Source organism: Pristiophorus japonicus, chromosome 3 (assembly GCF_044704955.1).
Source record: "Pristiophorus japonicus isolate sPriJap1 chromosome 3, sPriJap1.hap1, whole genome shotgun sequence".
NCBI classification, from domain to species: Eukaryota; Metazoa; Chordata; class Chondrichthyes; family Pristiophoridae; genus Pristiophorus; species Pristiophorus japonicus.
The window spans coordinates 156,407,852-156,429,745 of NC_091979.1; the positions used below are offsets into that span (position 1 = coordinate 156,407,852).

Genomic DNA, 21,894 nt, shown 5'->3' on the forward strand with positions numbered 1-21,894 from the left:
TCAGACAGAATGGGAGGAGACTCGTGTGGAGTATAAACACCAGCATGGACTAGTTGGGCCGAATGGCCTGTTCTGTATATTCTATGTAATCTTATGCTCACCCAACACCCACATCCCAGATCTGAATTGAGAGCACAATGGCCGATTCTTCCTCTCCTTATCCCAGGAGCCTCAGGCCAATTGTAACATCCAAAATGCCATCCCGAGCAGGACTAGCAAACTACATAGAGAGCGAGGATCAAACTTTGAATTGTCCTGGTTTTTATGGCTTGATATCACACCATTGGAACAATTTGCCTGCTTCTCAGGGTGAAATGTTAAAAGTCCAGATAATCATTATGCCATTTAAAAGAACCTTCACTGATGTAAAATTCTGTATTTTGTGTTTCCACATATATCTGGAACTATTGTACTGTACTGTCAAGACAATATTTACAGAAGCACAACACAATTAAAATTCCTGGTCTAACTGAGGGGCTACAAGTAAAGTGAAGTGTATGATGTGTAGAATTGCCATCGCCTGGAGTTGATGCATTGAGTCAAATTTACCACACTTGGATCTCCATTTACTCTACAGCTATATTGGTGTGAAAATAGAAACATAGAAAATAGGTGCAGGAGTAGGCCATCCAGCCCTTCGAGCCTGCACCACCATTCAATAAGATCATGACTGATCATTCCTTCAGTACCCCGTTCCTGCTTTCTCTCCATACCCCTTGATCCCTTAAACCGCAAGGGCCATATCTAACTCCCTCTTGAATATATCCAATGAACTGGCATCAACAACTCTCTGCGGTAGGGAATTCCATAGGTTAACAACTCTCTGAGTGAAGAAGTTCCTCCTCATCTCAGTACTAAATGGCTTACCCCTTATCCTAAGACTATGTCCCGTGGTTCTGGACTTCCCCAATATTGGGAGCATCCTTCCTGCATCTAACCTGTCCAGTTCCGTCAGAATTTTATATGTTTCTATGAGATCCCCTCTCATCCTTCTAAACTCCAGTGAATACAGGCCCAGTCGATCCAGTCTCTCTTCATATGTCAGTCCTGCCATCCCTGGAATCAGTCTGGTGAACCTTCGCTGGACTCCCTCAATAGCAAGAACGTCCTTCCTCAGATTAGGAGACCAAAACTGGACATACACTATTCCAGGTGGGGCCTCACCAATGCCCTATACAACTGCAGTAAGACTTCCCTGCTCCTATACTCAAATCATCTTGCTCTAAAGGCCAAAATACCATTTGCCTTCTTCACCGCCTGCTGTAGCTGCATGCCAACCTTCAATGACTGATGAATCATGACACCCAGGATTCGCTGCATCTTCCCCTTTTCCTAATCTGCCGCCATTCAGATAATATTCTGCCTTCATGTTTTTGCCCCCAAAGTGGATAACCTCCCATTTATCCGCATCTGCCATGTATTTGCCCACTGACCAAACCTGTCCAAATCATCCTGTAGCCTCTTAGTGTCCTCCGCACAGCTCACACCGCCACCCAGTTTAGTGTCATCTGCAAACTTGGAGATATTACACTCAATTTCATCATCCAAATCATTAATATATATTGTAAAGAGCTGGGGTCCCAGCACTGAGCCTTGCGGCACTCCACTAGTTACTACCTGCCATTCTGGAAAGGACCCGTTTATCCCGACTCTCTGCTTCCTGTCTGCCAACCAGTTCTCTATCCACATCAGTAGATTACCCCCAGTACCATGTGCTTTAATTTTGCACACCAATCTCTTGTGTGGGACCTTGTCAAAAGCCTTTTGAAAGTCCAAATACACCACATCCACTGGTTCTCCCCTGTCCACTCTACTAGTTACATCCTCAAAAAAATTCCAGAAGATTTGTCAAGCATGATTTCCCCTTCATAAATCCATGCTGACTTGTGCCAATCCTATCTGCTTTCCAAATGTGCTGCTATTTCATCCTTAATGATTGATTCCAACACTTTCCCTACTACTGATGTCAGGCTAACTGGTCTTTAATTACCCGTTTTCTCTCTCCCTCCTTTTTTAAAGTGGTGTTACATTAGCAACCCTCTAGTCCATAGGAACTGATCCAGAGTCGATAGACTGTTGGAAAATTATCACCAATGCATCCACTAGTTATTGGGCCACTTCCTTAAGTACTCTGGCATGTAGACTATCAGGCCCTGAGGATTTATCAGTCTTCAATCCCGTCAATTTCCCTAACACAATTTCCCGCCTAATAAAGGATATCCTTCAGTTCCTCCTTCTCACTAGACCTTCGGACCCCTAGTACATCCGGAAGGTTATTTGTGTCTTCCTTTGTGAAGACAGAACCAAAGTACTTGTTCAATTGGTCTGCCATTATAAATTCACCCGAATCCAACTGCAAGGGACCTAAGTTTGTCTTCACTAATCTTTTTCTCTTCACATATCTATAGAAGCTTTTGCAGTCAGTTTTTATGTTTCCGGCACTGATGGTACGGATAGATTTGGAACATTAACAATGAAAACTTTTCAATTATTTTGTATTTAGCCTTGTATTGTGTGTGCAATGGATATTTTTTTAAGTTATCATGCATTGTTATTTTAGAAATAAATACATTTGAAAAATAACTAAGCTACAAATTTTGACTGGAGTAAACAAGCTAGTAGGGCAACATTTGCTTCAGTGTTGCAATATTACACACAGTAGAAAATTCCCATTTGGAAATATATTTTGGAAATAAAGACTTAAAATGAATGTGAATAAAGAGCTTTAAGTTCAGAAAGAGAGTTTGATTTGTCTCCCTTTTTAATGCATTCCCAGGTCATGCATCTTCCCCAATCAATAGGATAGAGTATACACCTACTCCCGAGCTTTACTGAAGCCGCTTTAAGTGGCCAGAGGAAGCATGCGAGAGGGATCCAGGAAGACCGACCCTTTCAGTTTTCCACGCCTTCTCCGTTGGTCTCTGCTTGGCTTTTCCCCTTGGTAGCATGGTTTGAAATTAGGAACGCTCCATTTCATAGCCCAATGTGGTGGGTGCCCTGCTCATCATGTAGCTTTCAGCTAAAGTGCCTGAATTCAAAATCTTTATAATCAAGCATAGTTGGTGTCAAACACACAAGTATAAAAATGTACTGAATTGCAGCAAAACATAACTCTATGTACACTGTCACAAATGAATTACATTAAATAATTCCCTGAAACTAGCTGCAGGATATAAATTCAAGTCCAAAGAAAGCAATCTATGAGAACATTACTTTTTTTAGTACCTGTAGATAAAATTTTTGTTGATAAAATCCATCTGTGGTACTGATGCAACATGGACCTTGACTTCTTGACTTCCTCCAGTTGTGGTCAGGTAATCCACTGTCCATTTTGATGTGCATGTGCCCAGGTGAATTCCTTTTAGAACGGCAGGTTTTCTCTGAGGTTTGTAAAAAAAAAAGGTTAAGTGGGCAAAATGCAAGCTGACATTTAAAAACCAATTGACCAAACTTCCTACTTTCTAATTGTACTGCCATATTTCACAAATACATTGTGTTAGAATATTCACAGACTCACCTATAACTATAGTAAGTGTTCACAAATAAAGCAATTAAAACCAGTGCCTTCCATTACATTGCTCTAGCTGTCCATTGTGTTTTGCCCTCGGTCAGGTCCTAACTCAAGTCTTACACACGCTTACTAGGGAAGAATAGTTGAGGTGGTTTCCCATCACCTTCCTCAGTTTTGAATCTTAAAAGTACCTTCTCCTTGGTGGGTTGCAACCAAGGCTAAAGAGCCCCCACAATTTGATGTACTAACCATCACCAAGGCCATTTATTTCCACTCTGCATATTGCTTGCCTCACCCCTACATTGCCCATACTGCTGCTAAAACGCTTACTCGTGCCTTCATTGCCTCCAGACTTGACTTCTCAAATGCTCTCCTTGCTAGCCTTCCAGCCTCCGCAAACTCCAAGTTGTCCAAAACTCCGCCATCCACATCCTGTATCACAATAATCCCCGCTTACACATGGAGCAGCAAAGCAGATTTACATTGTTAGTTTAAAACCTGACCTGACTTCAGGAGTTCATCAAAATTAACCCGAAAGGCAGCACTTCATATAAAACCCAATTCTGTTTGCAGTCTCTACAAGTTGAATTGTGAATGAGGCTTGAAAGGTAGTGTGGATCGATAGTCTTAATGAAGACTGCACAGACCTGATAAATCCTATACATCGGTGAGACTCATGGATTTTTATTTGTCCCATTTCAATGTTTCATGAGTTAAAGCTTCAATTCACCTGCACCCAGCTACAATTTTGTAAAAAGAAATTACTTGGCGAACTCCCTGAATTACTAAACTCTGGTCAGGTGATCTCAATCAGGGCAGGCACAGGGCATTAGAATTGATCCCAGTGTCCCTAGTTTGTAGGGAGGATAAAATCAACCAGGGCTTCTTCTCCTGGTCACTATCCAGTGACTCCTGCTGAAAAGCGCACGAATTTCAGATGGGAACAGTACCAGATTTGCTTGTGATTCTTCTATGGTTGAATACCTGGTGGGATTCACTGTCTGAGCTCAAACATGAAGAATGGTCACTTTGATGACGTACCTGAGGGTGGTCACTTGTGCTGTCATAGGTTAATTGCCATATTAGGTGCTATGCTCATAATAAAGGATGAAACTGAGTATTGTGTACAATGAGCAAGTGTGACCTTAGCTCCTTTAATAAGACTCCAGAGTGCAGGTACCTCCTGGGTGGCCTGCTTATATAGGGATGCTGGGATCCCTTGGGACTCTGACAGGTAGGCCCTCTGGTGGTAGGGTAATACAGGTTACAAGGGGTTAAATACATAACATCACCCCCCACCCCCGTGAAGTCAACAGTACACTTATTTACAAGGTGAGACAATCTGGGGCTTTACGCTCCCTTGTCGATCGTCTCGGTACAAATGCAGGTGTGGGTGGGTTGGTCAGTTCTTCACTGGGCTGTTGGGCAGCCGGCCTTGCCGGGCTGCTGGGGATGGTGAGTTCGGCTTTGTGGTCAACCATGATATCAGCTGCCCCTTGTGTGTGTGTTGGAGGGTCAAAGTTGGTGGTGTCTTCTTCGGGTTGTTCGTAGCTGTTGGTGAACCGCAATTTGATTTGGTCCAAATGTTTTCTGTGCATTTGTCCATTGGCCAATTTGACCTGAAACACCCTACTCCCCTCTTTGGCTATGACCGTGCCAGCGAGCCATTTGGGACCATGTCCATAATTGAGCACAAACACAGGATCATTGATCTCAATATCGCATGACAAATTTGCGCGGTCATGGTACACATTTTGTTGATGCCGCTTGTCCTCCACGTGATCATGGAGATCAAGGTGGACAAGAGAGAGCCTTGTTTTGAGTGCCCTTTTCATGAGCAGCTCGGCTGGGGGAACTCTGGTGAGCGAGTAGGGTCTGTTGCGGTAGCTGAGCAGGACTCGGGACAGCCGGGTCTGCAGGGAGCCTTCTGACATACCTTTCAAGCTTTGCTTGATGGTCTGAACTGCCCGTTCTGCCTGGCTGTTGGATGTGACGTGTTTGATCCCATTGCGGGTCATGAATTCCTTGAATTCAGCACTGGTAAAACACGGCCCATTGTTGCTGACGAGGACATCAAGCAAGCCATGCGTGGCAAACATGGCTCGTAGGCTTTCAATAGTGGCCGTGGATGGCTTACAGATATTATTGCACATTCAATCCATTTTGAGTAAGCGTCCACGACAACCAAAAACATTTTTCCTAGAAATGGTCCACGTGGATCCTCGACCACGGTTTGGAGGGTCACGACCACAAACTTAGCAGTGCCTCTCTGGGTGCATTGCTCAGCTGAGAGCAAGTGTTGCACTGGCGCACGCATGACTCCAAATCTGAGTCGATGCCAGGCCACCATACATGGGATCTAGCTATGGCTTTCATCATTATAATGCCTGGGTGGGTGCTGTGCAGTTCACATATGAACGTATCTCTGCCTTTCTTGGGCAAGACGACACGATTGCCCCACAATAGACAGTCCGTCTGCAGGGACATTTCGTCTTTGCGCCTGTGAAACGGCTTAATCGCCTCCTGCATCTCCGCTGGGACACCGGACCAGCTCCCATGGAGGACAGTTTTTTTTAACCAAGGACAGTAAAGGATCCTGGCTGGTCCAGGTCCTGATCTGGCGGGCCGTAACGGGGGACTTTTCGTTCTCGAAAGCCACCATGATCATGAGCAAGTCTGCTGGCTGTGCCATTTCCACCCCGGTGGTGGGCAATGGCAGCCGACTGAGAGCATCTGCGCAGTTCTCTGTGCCCGGTCTGTGGCAGATGACGTAGTTGTATGCCGTCAGCGCGAGCGCCCATACGGGCAGAGGCATTGGTGTTAATCCCTTTGCTCCCAGAGAACAGCGATATGAGCAACTTGTGGTCAGTTTCAAGCTCAAACTTGAGGCCAAATAAGTATTGGTGCATTTTTTTTACCCCGTAAACGCACGCCAGAGCCTCTTTTTCAATCATGCTATAGGCCCTTTTGGTCTTGGACAAACTCCTGGATGCATAAGCGACCGGTTGCAAGAGCCCCGATTCGTTAGCCTGTTGTAACACACACCCGACCCCGTATGACAATGCATCGCAAGCTAGCACTTATCTTTTACAAGGGTTAGACAGGACAAGCAGTTTGTTTGAACACAACAGATTTCTGGCTTTCTTAAAGGCAGCCACTTGTGAATTCCCCCATGCCCAGTCATCTCCCTTGTGCAGCAGCGCATCTAGGGGTTCTAGCAGGGTGCTTAACCCAGGTAGGAAATTACCAAAATAGTCAAGGAGTCCCAGGAACGACTGCAGCTCCGTCACGTTCTGTGGTCTCAGCACTAGGAGCTAAATTAAAAATTAAAAGACCTCAAAAGGTAGTAATCTCTCAGGATTGATACCAGTGCCACGTGCTAGTCAGAGTAGGAATCGCAGGATAACTCAGATGAATACGTGGCTCGAGGAGTGGTGCAGGAGGGAGGGATTCAAATTCCTGGGGCATTGGAACCGGTTCTGGGGGAAGGTGAGACCAGTACAAACCGGATGGTCTGCACCTGGGCAGGACCGGGACCAATGTCCAAGGGGGAGTGTTTGCGAGTGCTGTTGGGGAGGAGTTAAACTAATATGGCAGGGGGACGGGAACCTATGCAGGGAGACAGAGGCAAAAGATAGAAAGGAGAACAGTAAAAGTGGAGGGCAGGGAATCCTAAGGCAAAAAACAAAAAGGGCCACATTACAGGAAAATTCTAAAGGGGCAAGGTGTGTTAAAAAGACAAGCCTGAAGGCTCTGTGCCTCAATGCGAGGAGTATTCGGAATAAGGTGGACGAATTAACTACGCAGAGAGCAGTTAATGGATATGATGTAATTGGCATCACAGAGACATGGCTCCAGGGTGACCAAGGCTGGGAACTCAACATCCAACATTCAACATTTAGGAAGGACAGACAGAGAGGAAAAGGAGGCGGGGTGGAGTTGCTGGTTAAAGAGGAAATTAATGCAGGGAATGACTTGGATTGAGAACTGGTTGGCAGACAGGAAGCAAAAAGTAGGAGTAAATGGGTACTTTTCAGAATGGCAGGCAGTGACTAGTGGAGTACCGCAAGGTTCTGTGCTGGTTGGGTGAGTGGGCAAATGCATGGCAGATGCAGTATAATGTGGATAAATGTGAGGTTATCCACTTTGGTGGCAAAAACACGAAGGTAGATTATCTGAATGGTGGCAGATTTGGAAAAGGGGAGGTGCAACGAGACCTAGGTGTCATCAGTCATTGAAAGTTGACATGCAGGTACAGCAGGTGGTGAAGAAGGCAAATGGCATGATGGCCTTCATAGCTAGGGGATTTGAGTATAGGAGCAGGGAGGTCTTACTACAATTGTACAGGGCCTTGGTGAGGCCTCACCTGGAATATTGTGTTTAGTTTTGGTCTCCTAATCTGAGGAAGTTCGTTCTTGCCATTGAGGGAGTGCAGCGAAGGTTCACCAGACTGATTCCAGGGATGGCCGGACTGACAGGAGTAGAGACTGGATCAACTGGGCCTTTATATATTGAAGTTTAGAAGAATGAGAGGGGATCTCATAGAAACATACAAGATTCTGACGGGATGGGACAGGTTAGATGCGGGTAGATTGTTCCCGATGTTGGGGAAGTCCAGAACCAGGGGACACAGTCTTAGGATAAGGGGTAGGCCATTTAGGACTGAGATGAGGAGAAACTTCTTCACTCAGAGAGTTGTTAACCTGTGGAATTCCCTGCCGCAGAGAGTTGTTGATGCCAGTTCATTGGATATATTCAAGAGGGAGTTAGATATGGCCCTTACGGCTAAAAGGATCAAGGAGTATGGAGAGAAAGCGGAAAAGGGATACTGAGGTGAATGATCAGCCATGATCATATTAAATGGTGGTGCAGCGAATGGTCTACTCCTGGCACCTATTTTCTATGTTTCTATGTCTATGTTCTTGATGGCCTCTGACTTGGTGTCGGTTGGTCTGATGACGTCTGCCGCAATTCTTCCCAAGAACTCGACCTCCTGTGCCAGGAAAAAATCACATCGAGCGTTTCAACCTGAGCCCCAGGCAATCCAACCGACTAAGAACCTCTTCCAGATTCTTCAAGTGCTCAATGGTGTCCCAACCTGTAACCAGTATGTCGTCCTGGAAAACCAGGGTGCGAGGAACCGACTTTAGCAGGCTCTCCATGTTCCATTGGAAGATTGCCGCGGCCAACCGAATCCCGAACGGGCACCGGTTAAATCTGAACAGACCTTTGTGCGTGTTGATGCAGGTGAAGCCTTTCGAAGACTCCTCCAGCTCCTGCATCACGTAGGCCGAGGTCAGGTCCAGCTTGGTGAACGTCTTTCCTCCAGCCAGGGTCGCGAATAGGTCGTCTGCCTTGGGTAGCGGGTACTGGTCCTGTACGAAAAACGCTTAATCATTACTTTATAGTCCCCACAAATTCTGACTGTGCCGTCCTCTTTAAGTACCGGGACAATCAGACTAGCCCACTCGTTGAATTCCACCGGCGCGATGATGCCTTCTCGCTGCAGCCTGTCCAGCTCAATTTCCACTTTCTCACGCATCATGTACAGTACCGCCCGTGCCTTGTGGTGGATGGGTCGTGTACCGGGAACCAAATGGATCTGCACTTGCACCCCCGAGAAGCTTCCAATGCCTGGCTCGAATAACGATGGGAACTTGCTCAGAACCTGGGCACGAGGCGTTGTCACGGACGAACCGCTCGGATGTCGTCCCAGTTCCAGCGGATTTTTCCCAGCTAGCTTCTGCCAAACAACGTGGGGCCATTCCCTGGCACAATCCACAGCGGGAGTTCGTGTACTGCTCCGTCATAGGAGACTTTGACTTCTGCACTGCCAATTACAGGGATTAGTTCCTTGGTGTAAGTCCTTAGTTTGGTGTGAATGGGGCCGAGAGCTTGGGTCTGTGTGCCTTTTTGCCCCACAGCCTGTCGAAGGCCTTTTTACTCATTATGGACTGACTTGCACCCATGTCCAGTTCCACAGAAACTGGAATACTGTTCAGTTCAACTTTCAACATTATTGGTGGACAATTCCTAGTGAATTTGTGTACCCCGTACACTTCTGCCTCCTCGGCACGAGTCTCCAATTCAGCCTACTCCACAGTGGATCGATCGTCCTCTGCAACATGGAGGTTTGCAGCTCGCCTGCACATTCGCTGGAGGTGTCCAATTGTTCTGCAAACGTTGCACGCATAGTGCTTGAAGCGGTACTGATGGGGCCGATGATCACCTCCACAACGCCAACAAGGTGTTAACTGCCTCGCATAAATGATTGATGGCAGACTCTGGGTCATCTGAGGTCAGGCAGCAGCAGCCGGCGTGTACGTTCTGCCATGTATATTTCTACTTGAAACCAACATTACTTTATGCACAGTACTGGCCGAATCTTCGTTACTCTGCGAAATCTGTTTGGTGTTGTTGCTGGTGGACATAAATACCTGAGCTATTGTTATGGCTTTACTTAGCTTCGGCATTTCTACAGTCAACAGTTTGCGAAGGATTGTCTCACGGCCAATGCCCAGTACAAAAAAGTCTCTAAGCATTTGTTCTAGGAATCCCTAAAACTCACAATGTCCTGTGAGGCGCCTTCGTTCGGCGACATAACTCGCCACTTCCTGGCCCTCCGATCGTTGACACGTGTAGAACTGATATCTTGCCATCCTTTGGATTTAGGTGCTCCCGAACCAGCGTACACAATTCTTCATAGGATTTCTCTGTTGGTTTTGCCGGAGCTAGGAGGTTTTTCATGAGGCCATAGGTTATTGCCCCACAGACAGTTCGGAGGATCGCCCTTCGTTTGGTAGCATTCTCGCCCCTTCCAGCTCATTGGCCATGAAGTATTGGTCGAGTCTCTCCACGAAGGCCTCCCAATCGTCCCCTTCTGAGAACTTCTCCAGGATACCAACTGTTCTTTGCATTTTCGCGTGGTTGTTCGTTACCTCATCGCCAATTGCTATGCTCATAATAAAGCATGAAACTGAGTACTGTGTACAATGAGAAAGTGTGACCTTAGGTCCTATAATAAGACTCCAGAGTGCTGGTACCTCGTGGGTGGCCTGCTTATATATCGTGCTCCCAAGGGATGCTGGGATCCCTTGGGACTCCGACAGGTAAGCCCTCTGGTGGTAGTGTAATACAGGTTACAAGGGGTTAAATACAGAACATTAGGCACTCTCAGCATAGAGTGACACACATAGGAATCACTAGTCAGGAAATTACAGGCCTACAGGCCCAATTTTCTATTCATCTAAATCAATTTGATAGTATGTTACGACTTTAGCAAAGACATCAAAAGTAGACTAAATATTAATGTAAGTTCCTGGTGGTGAGAATATAGAATCATAGAGTAGGAGGCCATTTAGCCCGTTGCAACTGTGCAGACTCTCTGAAAGAGCTAGCACTTAGTCCATTCCCTATAATCTTTTCCAATGTTCGTTTTCAAATATTTGGGGAGCATTTACAGTTAGTAGCTGAATGGCTTTTAAAAGAAGAACCTCCTTTTCTCCTGCAACTCGTGATAAGCAATGAGGTCTGATTAGGGACATGGAGTAGGCCATTCAGCCCCTTGAGCTGGTTTCACCATTCAATTAAATCATGGGTTGATCTATACCTCAAACTAATCAGATGCCCCAAGTGAGGAGAGGCACTCACTGGAAAGTGTAGCTCAGGAAACCAGGATCCACTGTCCAAGTTGCCAATATTTGTACATTGTCACTCTCTTGTTTTACTGATGCAGTGAAAGGAACAGCAGTTCAGTGACTAGTTCGAATTAATTTACTGAACTGAAGTAACAGTAACCTTGGCACCATACAAGTTTTTATGCCCCGGAGGTCCTCGTGGTTTGGTAAATACCATGCATTTGCAAAAATTTGATTTCTTTAAAAAGAGAGGTCTTTGCTTTCCCAAGACTGAAATGGGCACAAATCATATTTCAGCAGGCACAGTACAGGTTGCACGTCTGAAATCCGGAAACCTCGTGACCGAGGCCGTTCCAGATATTTCCGGATTTTGGAACGCCTTTGCCTGTGCCGAGGTAGGTGGGGGCGGGCAGCCGAGGCAAGTGGGCAAGGTCAGGCCGCGCGAAGTCGCGGCGGGCGAAGTCGGGGCAAGCGAAGTCGTGGCGAAGTCGGGCCGGAGCGGGGGCGTGATTGGGGCTAAGTCAGGCCACCGAGGCGGGTAGAATCCGGATTCCGGACGACCCCACCACGGATCAGCCCGGTGTCTGGATTCCGGAACATTCCAAATTTTGGAACACCGGATTTTGGGCGCTCAACCTGTACTGTGAGCATTGATATAAAATATTTGAAGGTATCAGGAAGGAGGAAAATCCTTCTTTCATTGGAGGATTGATGATTCTACTTGGCTCTCATCCCTTGACTCAATCCACTCAATTCTAATTTTAATAATGAAGGGATAATGTTAGTAGTTTTATTTTTAATTCAGGTTAAAAACTCCTATTTTAATTATTCATTACTTTACTAACGTTCATTCCAAAAACATAGTGCTTGCTATAATTTTGCCATTTTAAATTCTAGACAGGTTTTTCCAAACCCATGTAAGGTTTAGGTGTGTTTTATTTGTTAAATTTTGCGAAAGGTCAAATTGTTTCCTTCTTGCTGCAAAAATACAATTATTAAACAATGTGTTGATTTGCACTGTAATTTGAAACTTGCATCTAGAGATATTGTTGTAATGATATCCTTGCTTATGTGATGTTAAATTATTGTGCACAATAAAATCTCAGGGATATCGGGAAAGAACGGGGAGTGGGACTAAATGGATTATTGTTCGAAAGAGCCGGCACGGACTCGATGGGCTGAATACTGTCCTTCTGTGCTGTACTATCGGGGCGAGATTGTCCATTATTTTGGCATGCATAACACCCACTTAACGTCCATTTTAACGCTGAAATGAGGTGCAATGCCTAGATATCGCTCATCTAGCCACAAAATGGAAACTGACAGCCATTTTTCGGACACTTATCAGCAAGCGTTACTTTCGCCATGTACGTAATGCCAGGAAAAAATAATTCCACCCGCCCACATTTTTTAGGCGGAATCATCAGAATGGGCGAAACACCACCCATAATATCGCCCAGCATCACTTTCCGCACGTAAATAATGCCGAGATTCAATAAATTTGGCGTAAAGATCACATTTGCCGAAACTAAAGCCCTGCGTCACTTTCACCACCTCGCACACATTTCGCCCACAATATCCTTCGCCCAAAACACCGCTCTGAAAAAGTTGAACTGTTCTGAACTAATCACAGCGGTGTGGACGCCATTTTTCAAAATCGCAGGTCGCTTCATTGAAAAGGCTGTTTCAACTTCAGGGGAGTTTGGATTGACTCTGGAGTTCTTCTCAGGTGATTTGACCATCTGAACAGACATCTTTTCAGACTGTGGCCGATTGGGTTTTACTGTAGGTATCTTTTAGTGTTGAAATTTAACACTTGTGAACAATCGCCATTATACTTTTATTGAAATGGGGCCAGCCATTTCTCAGCCTGCATCGATTATTACGCAGATGCTGCAGAGTGCAGATGGCACAACCTCTAACTCACAGCATTATGTGCTCAATCTAAGACGTGCCAGACTGAGGAAGAGGTCCACACCATACACACCCCGCACTTACAGGGAGAAGCGGACTTACCTCGACTTATCCGAGAATACCTGCCTTCGGAGACTGCGCTTTCACAAAGTGGATCAGTATGCCAGCTCATCAGCGCAGATCTGTAGCCTGCCAGCACCTTCAGGACATCACTATCCGTCGAGGTAAAGGTCACCGCGGCACTGTTGTTCTACACGTCCGGATCCCTCTGTCTCAATATGCCACACGTTGCCGCATTGGACAGGTCACGAACGACCTGTACGCGCGTAGGATGGACTTGATCAGCTTCCCTATGGCCACGGAGGCTCAGATTGACAGGACTGGAGCATTCTACTGCATTGCTAAGTTCCCCAAGGTGCAGGGAGCAATACAGTGTACTCACATCGCCATGCGGGCACCTTCTCAGGACCCAGAGGTTTTTCGCAACAGAAAAGGATTTCACTCCCTGAAGATCCAACTAGTTGTTGACCACAGCCAGATAATTATGGCAGTGAATGCCAACTCTCTGGGCAGCTTCGATGAGGCTCACATCCTGTGTGAGAGCGCTGTCTCTGACATGTTTACCAGTCAGCCACTAGGTCAATGCTGGATGCTTGGTGACAAGGGATATGGCCTAGCCACCTGGCTAATGACCCCTCTGCATGACACCCACACCGAGGCCGAGAAACAATACAACCAGAGCCACAGGGCTACACGCAATTAATGTGCTTAAACAGCGCTTTAGATGCCTCAAGCACTCAGGAGGGGAGCTACAATACAACCCGGAGCAAGTAGCTCAATTCGTGGTCGTGTGCTCCATGCTGCACAACCTGGCTATTAGGAGGGGACAAGAATTGCCAGAAGGAACTAATGGTCCACCTAAGGAGAGAGAGGAAGAGGAGGACGAGGGGCTGGACACTGAGTTAGGGCCAGACAACCAAGCTGACTATGCAACCATGCCCACGCCCCGCTCCAGACCGCAGCAAAGGGCCCGTGGCAGCTACATAGCTGCAAGACTCTTATGTCAGGAGCTCATAAATGAGCAATTTGCCTGAAAGAATGTTGCTGTTATTGACAACGCTGACACACTGCTGTGTGTGTGCAACTCAGACATCACTGGTGGGCATCACCGTGGTGCCAGTTAAAGTTTAAGTTGATTCAAGTTAAGTGTAATTATATCCTTTCATGTTAAGGAATCACCAGTGTGTAACGGTCCAGCTATCTGAGACAATGCGCAACAAGGTTTTGTTGAATAAAAAACATTCAATACAACCAGTGGTTTGAAATCATAAATATCACGGCCAAAAGCATCTCACTCCCACCTCACTTTTTCGATCATTGACATCAATCAAATGGTCAACATGTCCAGCAACACAGAATGGTTTTCTAGACCAATATGTCGAGGAACCAACTAGAGGGCTGGCCATCCTAGACTGGGAGGTGTGTAATGAGAAAGGACTAATTAGCAATCTTGTTGTGCGAGGCCCCTTGGGGAAGAGTGACCATAATATGGGAGAATTCTTTATTAAGATGGAGAGTGACATAGTTAATTCAGAGACTAGAGTCCTGAACTTAAGGAAAGCTAACTTCGATGGTATGAGACGTTAATTGGCTAGAATAGACTGGCGAGTGATACTTAAAGGATTGACGGTGGATAGGCAATGGTAAACATTTAAAGATCACATGGATGAACGTCAACAATTGTACATCCTGGTCTGGAGTAAAAATAAAACGGGGAAGGTGGCTCAACCGTGCCAAATAAGGGAAATTAAGGATAGTGTTAAATCCAAGAGAGAGGCATATAAATTGGCCAGAAAAAGCAGCAAACCTGAGGACTGAAAGAATTTTATAATACAGCAGAGGAGGTCAAAGGGTTTAATTAGGAGGGGGAAAATAGAGTATGAGAGGAAGCTTGCTGGGAACATAAAAACTGACTGCAAAAGCGTCTATAGATATGTGAAGTGAAGAGAAAAGGATTAGTGAAAACAAACATAGGTCCCTTGCAGTCAGATTCAGGTGAATTTATAACGGGAAATAAAGAAATAGCAGGCCAGTTTAACAAATACTTTGGTTCTGTCTTCACGAAGGAAGACACAAATAACCTTCCAGAAATACTCGGGGACCGAGGGTCTAGTGAGAAGGAGGAACTGAAGGAAATCCTTATTAGGCGGGAAATTGTGTTAGGGAAATTGATAGGATTGAAGGCGGATAAATCCCCGGGGCCTGATCGTCCGCATCCCAGAGTACTTAAGAAAGTGGCCATAGAAATAGTGGATGCATTGTTGATCATTTTCCAACAGTCTATTGGCTCTGGATCGGTTCCTATGGACTGGAGGGTAGCTAATTTAACACCACTTTTTAAGAAAGGAGGGAGAGAGACAACAGGTAATTATAGACCGGTTAGCCTGACATCAGTAGTGGGGAAAATGTTGGAATCAATTATTAAAGATGAAATAGCAGCACATTTGGAAAGCAGTGACGGGATCAGTCCAAGTTAGCATGGAATTATGAAAGGGAAATCCTGCTTGACAAATCTTCTAGAATTTTTTGAGGATGTAACTGGTAAGAGTGGACAAGGGAGAACCAGTGGATGTGGTGTATTTTGACTTTCAAAAGGCTTTTGACAAGGTCCCACACAAGAGATTGGTGTGCAAAATGAAAGCACATGGTTATTGGGGATAATGTACTGCCGTGGATAGAGAACTGGTTGGCAGACAGGAAGCAGAAAGTCAGGATAAACGGGTCTTTTTCAGAATGGCAGGCAGTGACTAGTGGGGTGCCGCAGGGCTCGGTGCTGGGACCCCAGCTATTTATAATATACATTATTGATTTCGATGAGGGAATTGAATGTAATATCTCCAAGTTTGCAGATGACACTAAGCTGGGTGGCAGTGTGAGCTGTGAGGACGCTAAAAGGCTGCAGGGGGACTTGGACAGGTTAGGTGAGTGGGCAAACACGTGGCAGATGCAATATAATGTGGATAAATGTGAGGTTATTCACTTTGGTGGCAAAAACACGAAGGCAGAATATTATCTGAATGGCGGCAGATTAGGAAAAAGGGTGGTGCAATGAGACCTGGGCGTCATGGTACATCAGTCATTGAAAGTTGGCATGCAGATACAGCAGGTGGTGAAGCAGGCAAATGGTATGTTGGCCTTCATAGCTAGGGGATTTGAGTAGAGGAGCAGAGAGGTCTTACTGCAGTTGTACAGGGCCTTGGTGAGGCCTCACCTGGAATATTGTGTTCAATTTTGGTCTCCTAATCTGAGGAAGAATGTTCTTGCTATTGAGGGAGTGCAGCGAAGGTTCACCAGACTGATTCCAGGGATGGCAGGACTGACATATGAGAGACTGGATCGACTGGGCCTGTATTCACTCGAGTTTAGAAGGATGAGAGGGGATCTCATAGAAACATATAAAATTCTGACGGGACTGGACAGGTTAGATGCAGGAAGAATGTTCCCGATGTTGGGGAAGTCCAGAACCAGGGAACTTAATCTAAGGATAAGGGGTAAGCCATTTAGGACTGAGATGAGGAGAAACTTCTTCACTCAGAGAGTTGTTAACCTGTGGAATTCCCTACCGCAGAGAGTTGTTGATGCCAGTTCATTGGATATATTCAGGAGGGAGTTAGATATGGCCCTTACGGCTAAAGGGATTAAGGGGTATGGAAAGAAAGCAGGAAAGGAGTACTGAGGTGAATGATCAGCCATGATCTTATTGAATGGTGGTGTAGGCTCGAAGGGCCGAATGATCTACTCCTGCACCTATTTTCTATGTTTCTAGGTTTCTAAGACAAATGCAAACCAACAGGGTGGCCACCTCCCCCCCATACATTACAATAAATTGCATTACAACAGATGCCGATATAACAAAGCCATCACCTGCGGACATGCACCTCATTTTCCTTCCCCCCACCTCTACCCCTTCCCCTCCTCGCTTCACGCCGCCTGGCCGAGGAGCTCCTCAGGCGGTGCCTTATTGGGAGCGGGGGGCGGGTGGGGAATGAAGGCAGAGCTGATGGTTGCACAGGTATGGGAGTGGTGGGGGGGGGGCGGGTACCGAGGTGGGAACATTCTCGGATCCAGAAACAGGATCTTGCTCCTGCCTCTCATTTATCGTTTGCACTGGGGGTGCGGAACCTAGGGGTGGAGTGCCGCGCTCCGGGACCACTGGTAGGCCTGTGCCAGCAGTGTTCCTGGCTATCGCCTCCAGGGCCTCTGCCATCTGTGGAACGTACTCCGTCATGGTTTGGAGATGCTGGCCAGCTGTTGGGATATGTTCCCCAATGCATTTAGGATCTAGTCACCTATGTCTGCAGTCCTCCTGGACAACTTTACCATCTCTCCGCTCTCATCTGGCACTCGTGGACCAGACCTCCCACATCCACGAAACCTCCGTGGGGTCGGCGCCGTCCTGGGAACAAATGGGGTGTCCTGTGGTGAGGGGCTTGGAGCCGGTACCTCTAGAATGGAGGCAGGAGTGGCCGAGGGAGCACTAGATGGCATTGGGGTGGACTGCCTTCTGGAGCCTGGCAATGCAGACTCCTCAAAGTCCGCGCTCTCATTCGTGGAGAACAGACCCAGCTGATTGATGGGCAAGAATTGGACCTCCTCAGCACCAGATGTAGGATTGTCCGCTGAATCCGGGCCCGCACCCCCACCTTCTGGGCCTCTGTGGTCTTGCCTGGGGCCGCTCTGCTGGCTGAGCTGAAAAACACAAATGAGGTTATTAGAGGAGAAGGGGGTGCTATTGTCACAAAGTGAGTCTAGCGCTACACACAGCATATGCACGACAAAAGCACCACTGCTATCAAAATCATCACAGACATCACATTTCATGACCATCAACACATTCTGCATTGCAATGATTCTCATGAGGCCAGTATTATTTATAGGACTATTTTAGAAATCATCTATCATATTATTGTTCAGATACAAGGGAGTGTGGCATCTATTGACTTTAGATCACGCAATGTTGTATACTTTACTCACGTGGCATCACTTCAGGGTCTGCAGTTGCCTGCGTGGCCATCCGGGGGTGCCTCCCCACGAGTGCAAGCACCCGCTCCTCCATGTCAGTGATGTTGCTGGAGACTGGTGGTCCCCCGCCCGTTCGCCTCTGCTCGGACCTATTCGTCGAGAGCTTCCTCTGTAAAAGATAACAGGACCATCGTGTGATTTCATTGCTAGGTAATGTCAGAGAGACTGATACAGCACATAATAATCATGATTACATCTGTTGGTTATGATAATTATCATTCTTTACCTAAAGACGTGCACCGTGACCACAGGCTTGGAGTACAACATTCCCGGTAAACGTGAAAGACCTCACATCTGATGAGAGTCATTCATGACTCTTACAAATCAAATTATATAAATACACAAGTACATGTAAATAAATGTAATACTTACTCTTGTGGATCTGACAAGGTCGTTCCATCGCGCACCTTGTTGGTTGCCAACGAGACCACCTCTGCTATCTCGGCCCATATCTTCTGGTAGGCCTTTGAGGTGGGCTTCCCACGCCCTCCCTGGGTCAAATCACCCCAGCGTCACTCGACCTCGCTCTTTTGTGTCCTCCAATGTGTTCCTCTCCCAGCTCACTGCTCTCGCCAGCATCAGTCTCCACAGCGTGCTGTGTCGCCTCCTCCTCTCTCTCCATTATCGGCACCAAATTCGGGCAAATATCTGGCTGACAACAGCTAAATTTTTTTCCCCCAATTTGCTCTAAACTCTCCCTCCTTCCTCCCAAAGCAGCCACACCATACCCACAAACGCCTTCACTCCCTCTCAGCTCCCTCTCTCTCTGTCTCCTCTTATGCACATGTCATGAAGACTCTTGACCTCCTGAATCGCAGGAATCGAGGATTGCCGTGCCATTGCTAAGGACGGCGACACTTTATGGCAGAAGGTCAGAGAGATTTAACACTAAGGCCCATTTCATATTGCTCGCGGTAATGCCCAATTTTTAAAATGGAGACTAGGGGCTTTGAAAATGGGCGACAAGCAGGCGATCTGAAAACCCATTTTTACCACCCACGCCGGAAATAACGCCAATTTTGGGCGATCTGCACAAAAGTGTAAAATCTAACCCAAAGGTCCTCCACCAGCCTGTCTTCGCCGCACAGCACTGCCCCCCAGTCATCAAGATCCACAGCGCGGCCCTGGAAAACTTTGACCATTTCCCATACCTCAGGAGCCTCTAATCAACAAGAGCAGACATTGACGATGAGATGCAACACCGCCTCCAGTGCGCTAGTGCAGCCTTCGGCCGCCTGAGGAAAAGAGTGTTTGAAGACCAGGCCCTCAAATCTGCCACCAAGCTCATGGTCTACAGGGCTGTAGTAATACCCGCCCTCCTGTATGGCTCAGATACATGGACCATGTACAGTAGACACCTCAAGTCGCTGGAGAAATACCACCAACGATGTCTCCACAAGATCCTACAAATCCCCTGGGAGGACAGACGCACCAACATTAGTGTCGTCGACCAGGCCAACATTCCCAGCATTGAAGCATTGACCACACTTGATTAGCTCCACTGGGCAGGCCACATTGTTCGCATGCCAGGCGCGAGACTCCCGAAGCAAGCGCTCTAGTCGGAACTCCCTCATGGCAAATGAGCCAAAGGTGGGCAGAGGAAACGTTACAAGGACACCCTCAAAGCCTCCCTGATAAAGTGCAACATCCCCACTGACACCTGGGAGTCCCTGGCCAAAGACCGCCCTAAGTGGAGTAAGTGCATCCGGGAAGGCGCTGAGCACCTCGAGTCTCATAGCCGAGAGCATGCAGAAATCAAGCGCAGGCAGCGGAAAGAGCGTGCGGCAAATCTGTCCCACCCTCCCTTGCCCTCAACAACTATCTGTCCCACCTGTGACAGGTACTGTGGTTCTCGTATTTTACTGTTCAGCCACCGAAGGATTCATTTTAAGAGTGGAAGCAAGTCTTCCTCGATTCCGAGGGACTGCTTATGATGATGATAGAGCAGTATATAAATACAAGTAGTATTGTTATAATGACAGCACCCAGAAATTAATCAATAGCACGTTGCAGTGTTACTATGGATAGAAATATTAAAACTCAGAATAAAATAATCAGGTTTTAGCTACCACCTGTTCTTAAATATCAAGCACTAGCTCTACAGACTGCTCAGCAAGTCTTTCTCTGTTTAACACTTTCAGCTTAAATGCTTATCATAATATGTTTGGGCATGTAACCATATTTCACACATGGTGAAACATTCTGTAATTGAAATGGAGATTAAATTAAACAAACAATGATCAACTGAAACAAAGTGCCTGATTAACGCTCTGGCATAAGCACCATGATAAAAAAACCTTGCACGAACAGGAAGAACAACTTGCATTTAAATAGTACCTTTAATATCATAAAAAGTCCCCAAACGCTTCACAGGAGCGTAATCAGACAAAAATAAAACAGGCTTAAACATATCGAAGACATAAACAAATTAAAGTGGATAAGTCACCCACTCTGGATGGGATGTATTCTAGGTTGCTGAGGGAAGTAAGGGTAGAAATTGCGGAGGTGGCTGAAGGATAGATAATGAGAGGGCACAGATTTAATGTGATTGGTGAAAGAACCAGAGGTGACACGAGGAAAAACTTTTTTATGCAACGAGTGGTTAGGATTTGGAATGCACTGCCTGAGAGGGTTACAGATTTAATAGTAGCCTACAAAAGGGAATTGGATAAATGCTTGAAGGAGAAAAAAATTGCAGAGAAATGGGGAAAGAGCGGGGGAGTGGGACTAAGTGGATTGCTCTTTGAAAGAGCCGGCACACTCGATGGGCCGAATGGCCTCCTTCTCTGCTGTACTATTCTATAATTCTACAAGAGGGCAGCTCAAAACAAGAAATGTTTAATAAACTCAAGATCTTACATTTAAACAAACATTAGCCCTCCCTCCAAATAGAAGCTGAGCGTACTTTAAAAGCTGGATGCAAGCTGTTTTGACAACCATTATATCCTTCTTTCCAGAGATCTTTCGAGAATACGGCTAACAAGGTTGAAAGTGACTGAAAGTTGGCACTGGCCCAACCAACCTCTCCAAAAACAGGCAAGGCTAATGACACGGGGATTTCAAGTTATCCACCTTAATACATCTCAATAAGTGGACAAAAATTAAGAGCATCTCTTTGATCCATACTCTTGGGGAAATGATCATCCCTCTTCATTTTTAATAGCACCTTATCAAAAATTGATTTGAGGATATTAATTCCCCTGATACTTTTAATTCCAAAATTATTATGTCAAATGACTTGCTCATGTGTGGGTATGATGCCCGCAAATTCTCTTTTAATTTATCTAATAAGCAGAAGCTGGATTCTTAATTTGCTTTTGTGTTTTGTTCTTAAGTTTATTTCCAGCACAACTTGTCATCTCACAGGTTCAATATATGAAATACCCTGCACTCGACATTAAGCACATGAATCTGGACAACTATAAAATACCTTACTTCTCAAACTTTTTTACATTGTTCATTAATATACACAATATGCGAAAAACACATGCTGCTCTGTGAAAACAACCCTTTTCCCTATTTAGCCGTTTAGACTTCACTTTACTATGAAGTTATTTTTCTCTTAGGGACACACTAGGCTCCCATATCCATCAGCATGGATGTAAATATATTAAGTTTTCCCTTTGTATGGCAGTTATTTTTGCTGAACAGCCTATCCCAATGTGCCTTCCCCAAATCTGCCCTCATATATGAAAATGTAAGCCTCCTGAAATCAGGTATTAACATTAAATTATCCCCATTAATTTGCCT

General features: G+C 46.0%; 1 protein-coding gene across 3 annotated transcripts in view; it reads right to left on the bottom strand.

The window, feature by feature from the left end:
- Positions 1-21,894, bottom strand: part of tyw5 (tRNA-yW synthesizing protein 5) — a 106,732-nt gene that overhangs the window by 60,008 nt on the left and 24,830 nt on the right. For all 3 annotated transcript variants that reach the window (XM_070874834.1, XM_070874833.1, XM_070874832.1), the window contains one exon: positions 3,226-3,380. In XM_070874834.1, the coding sequence (XP_070730935.1) occupies positions 3,226-3,380 (155 nt within the window). The remainder of the gene's footprint in view (positions 1-3,225; positions 3,381-21,894) is intronic.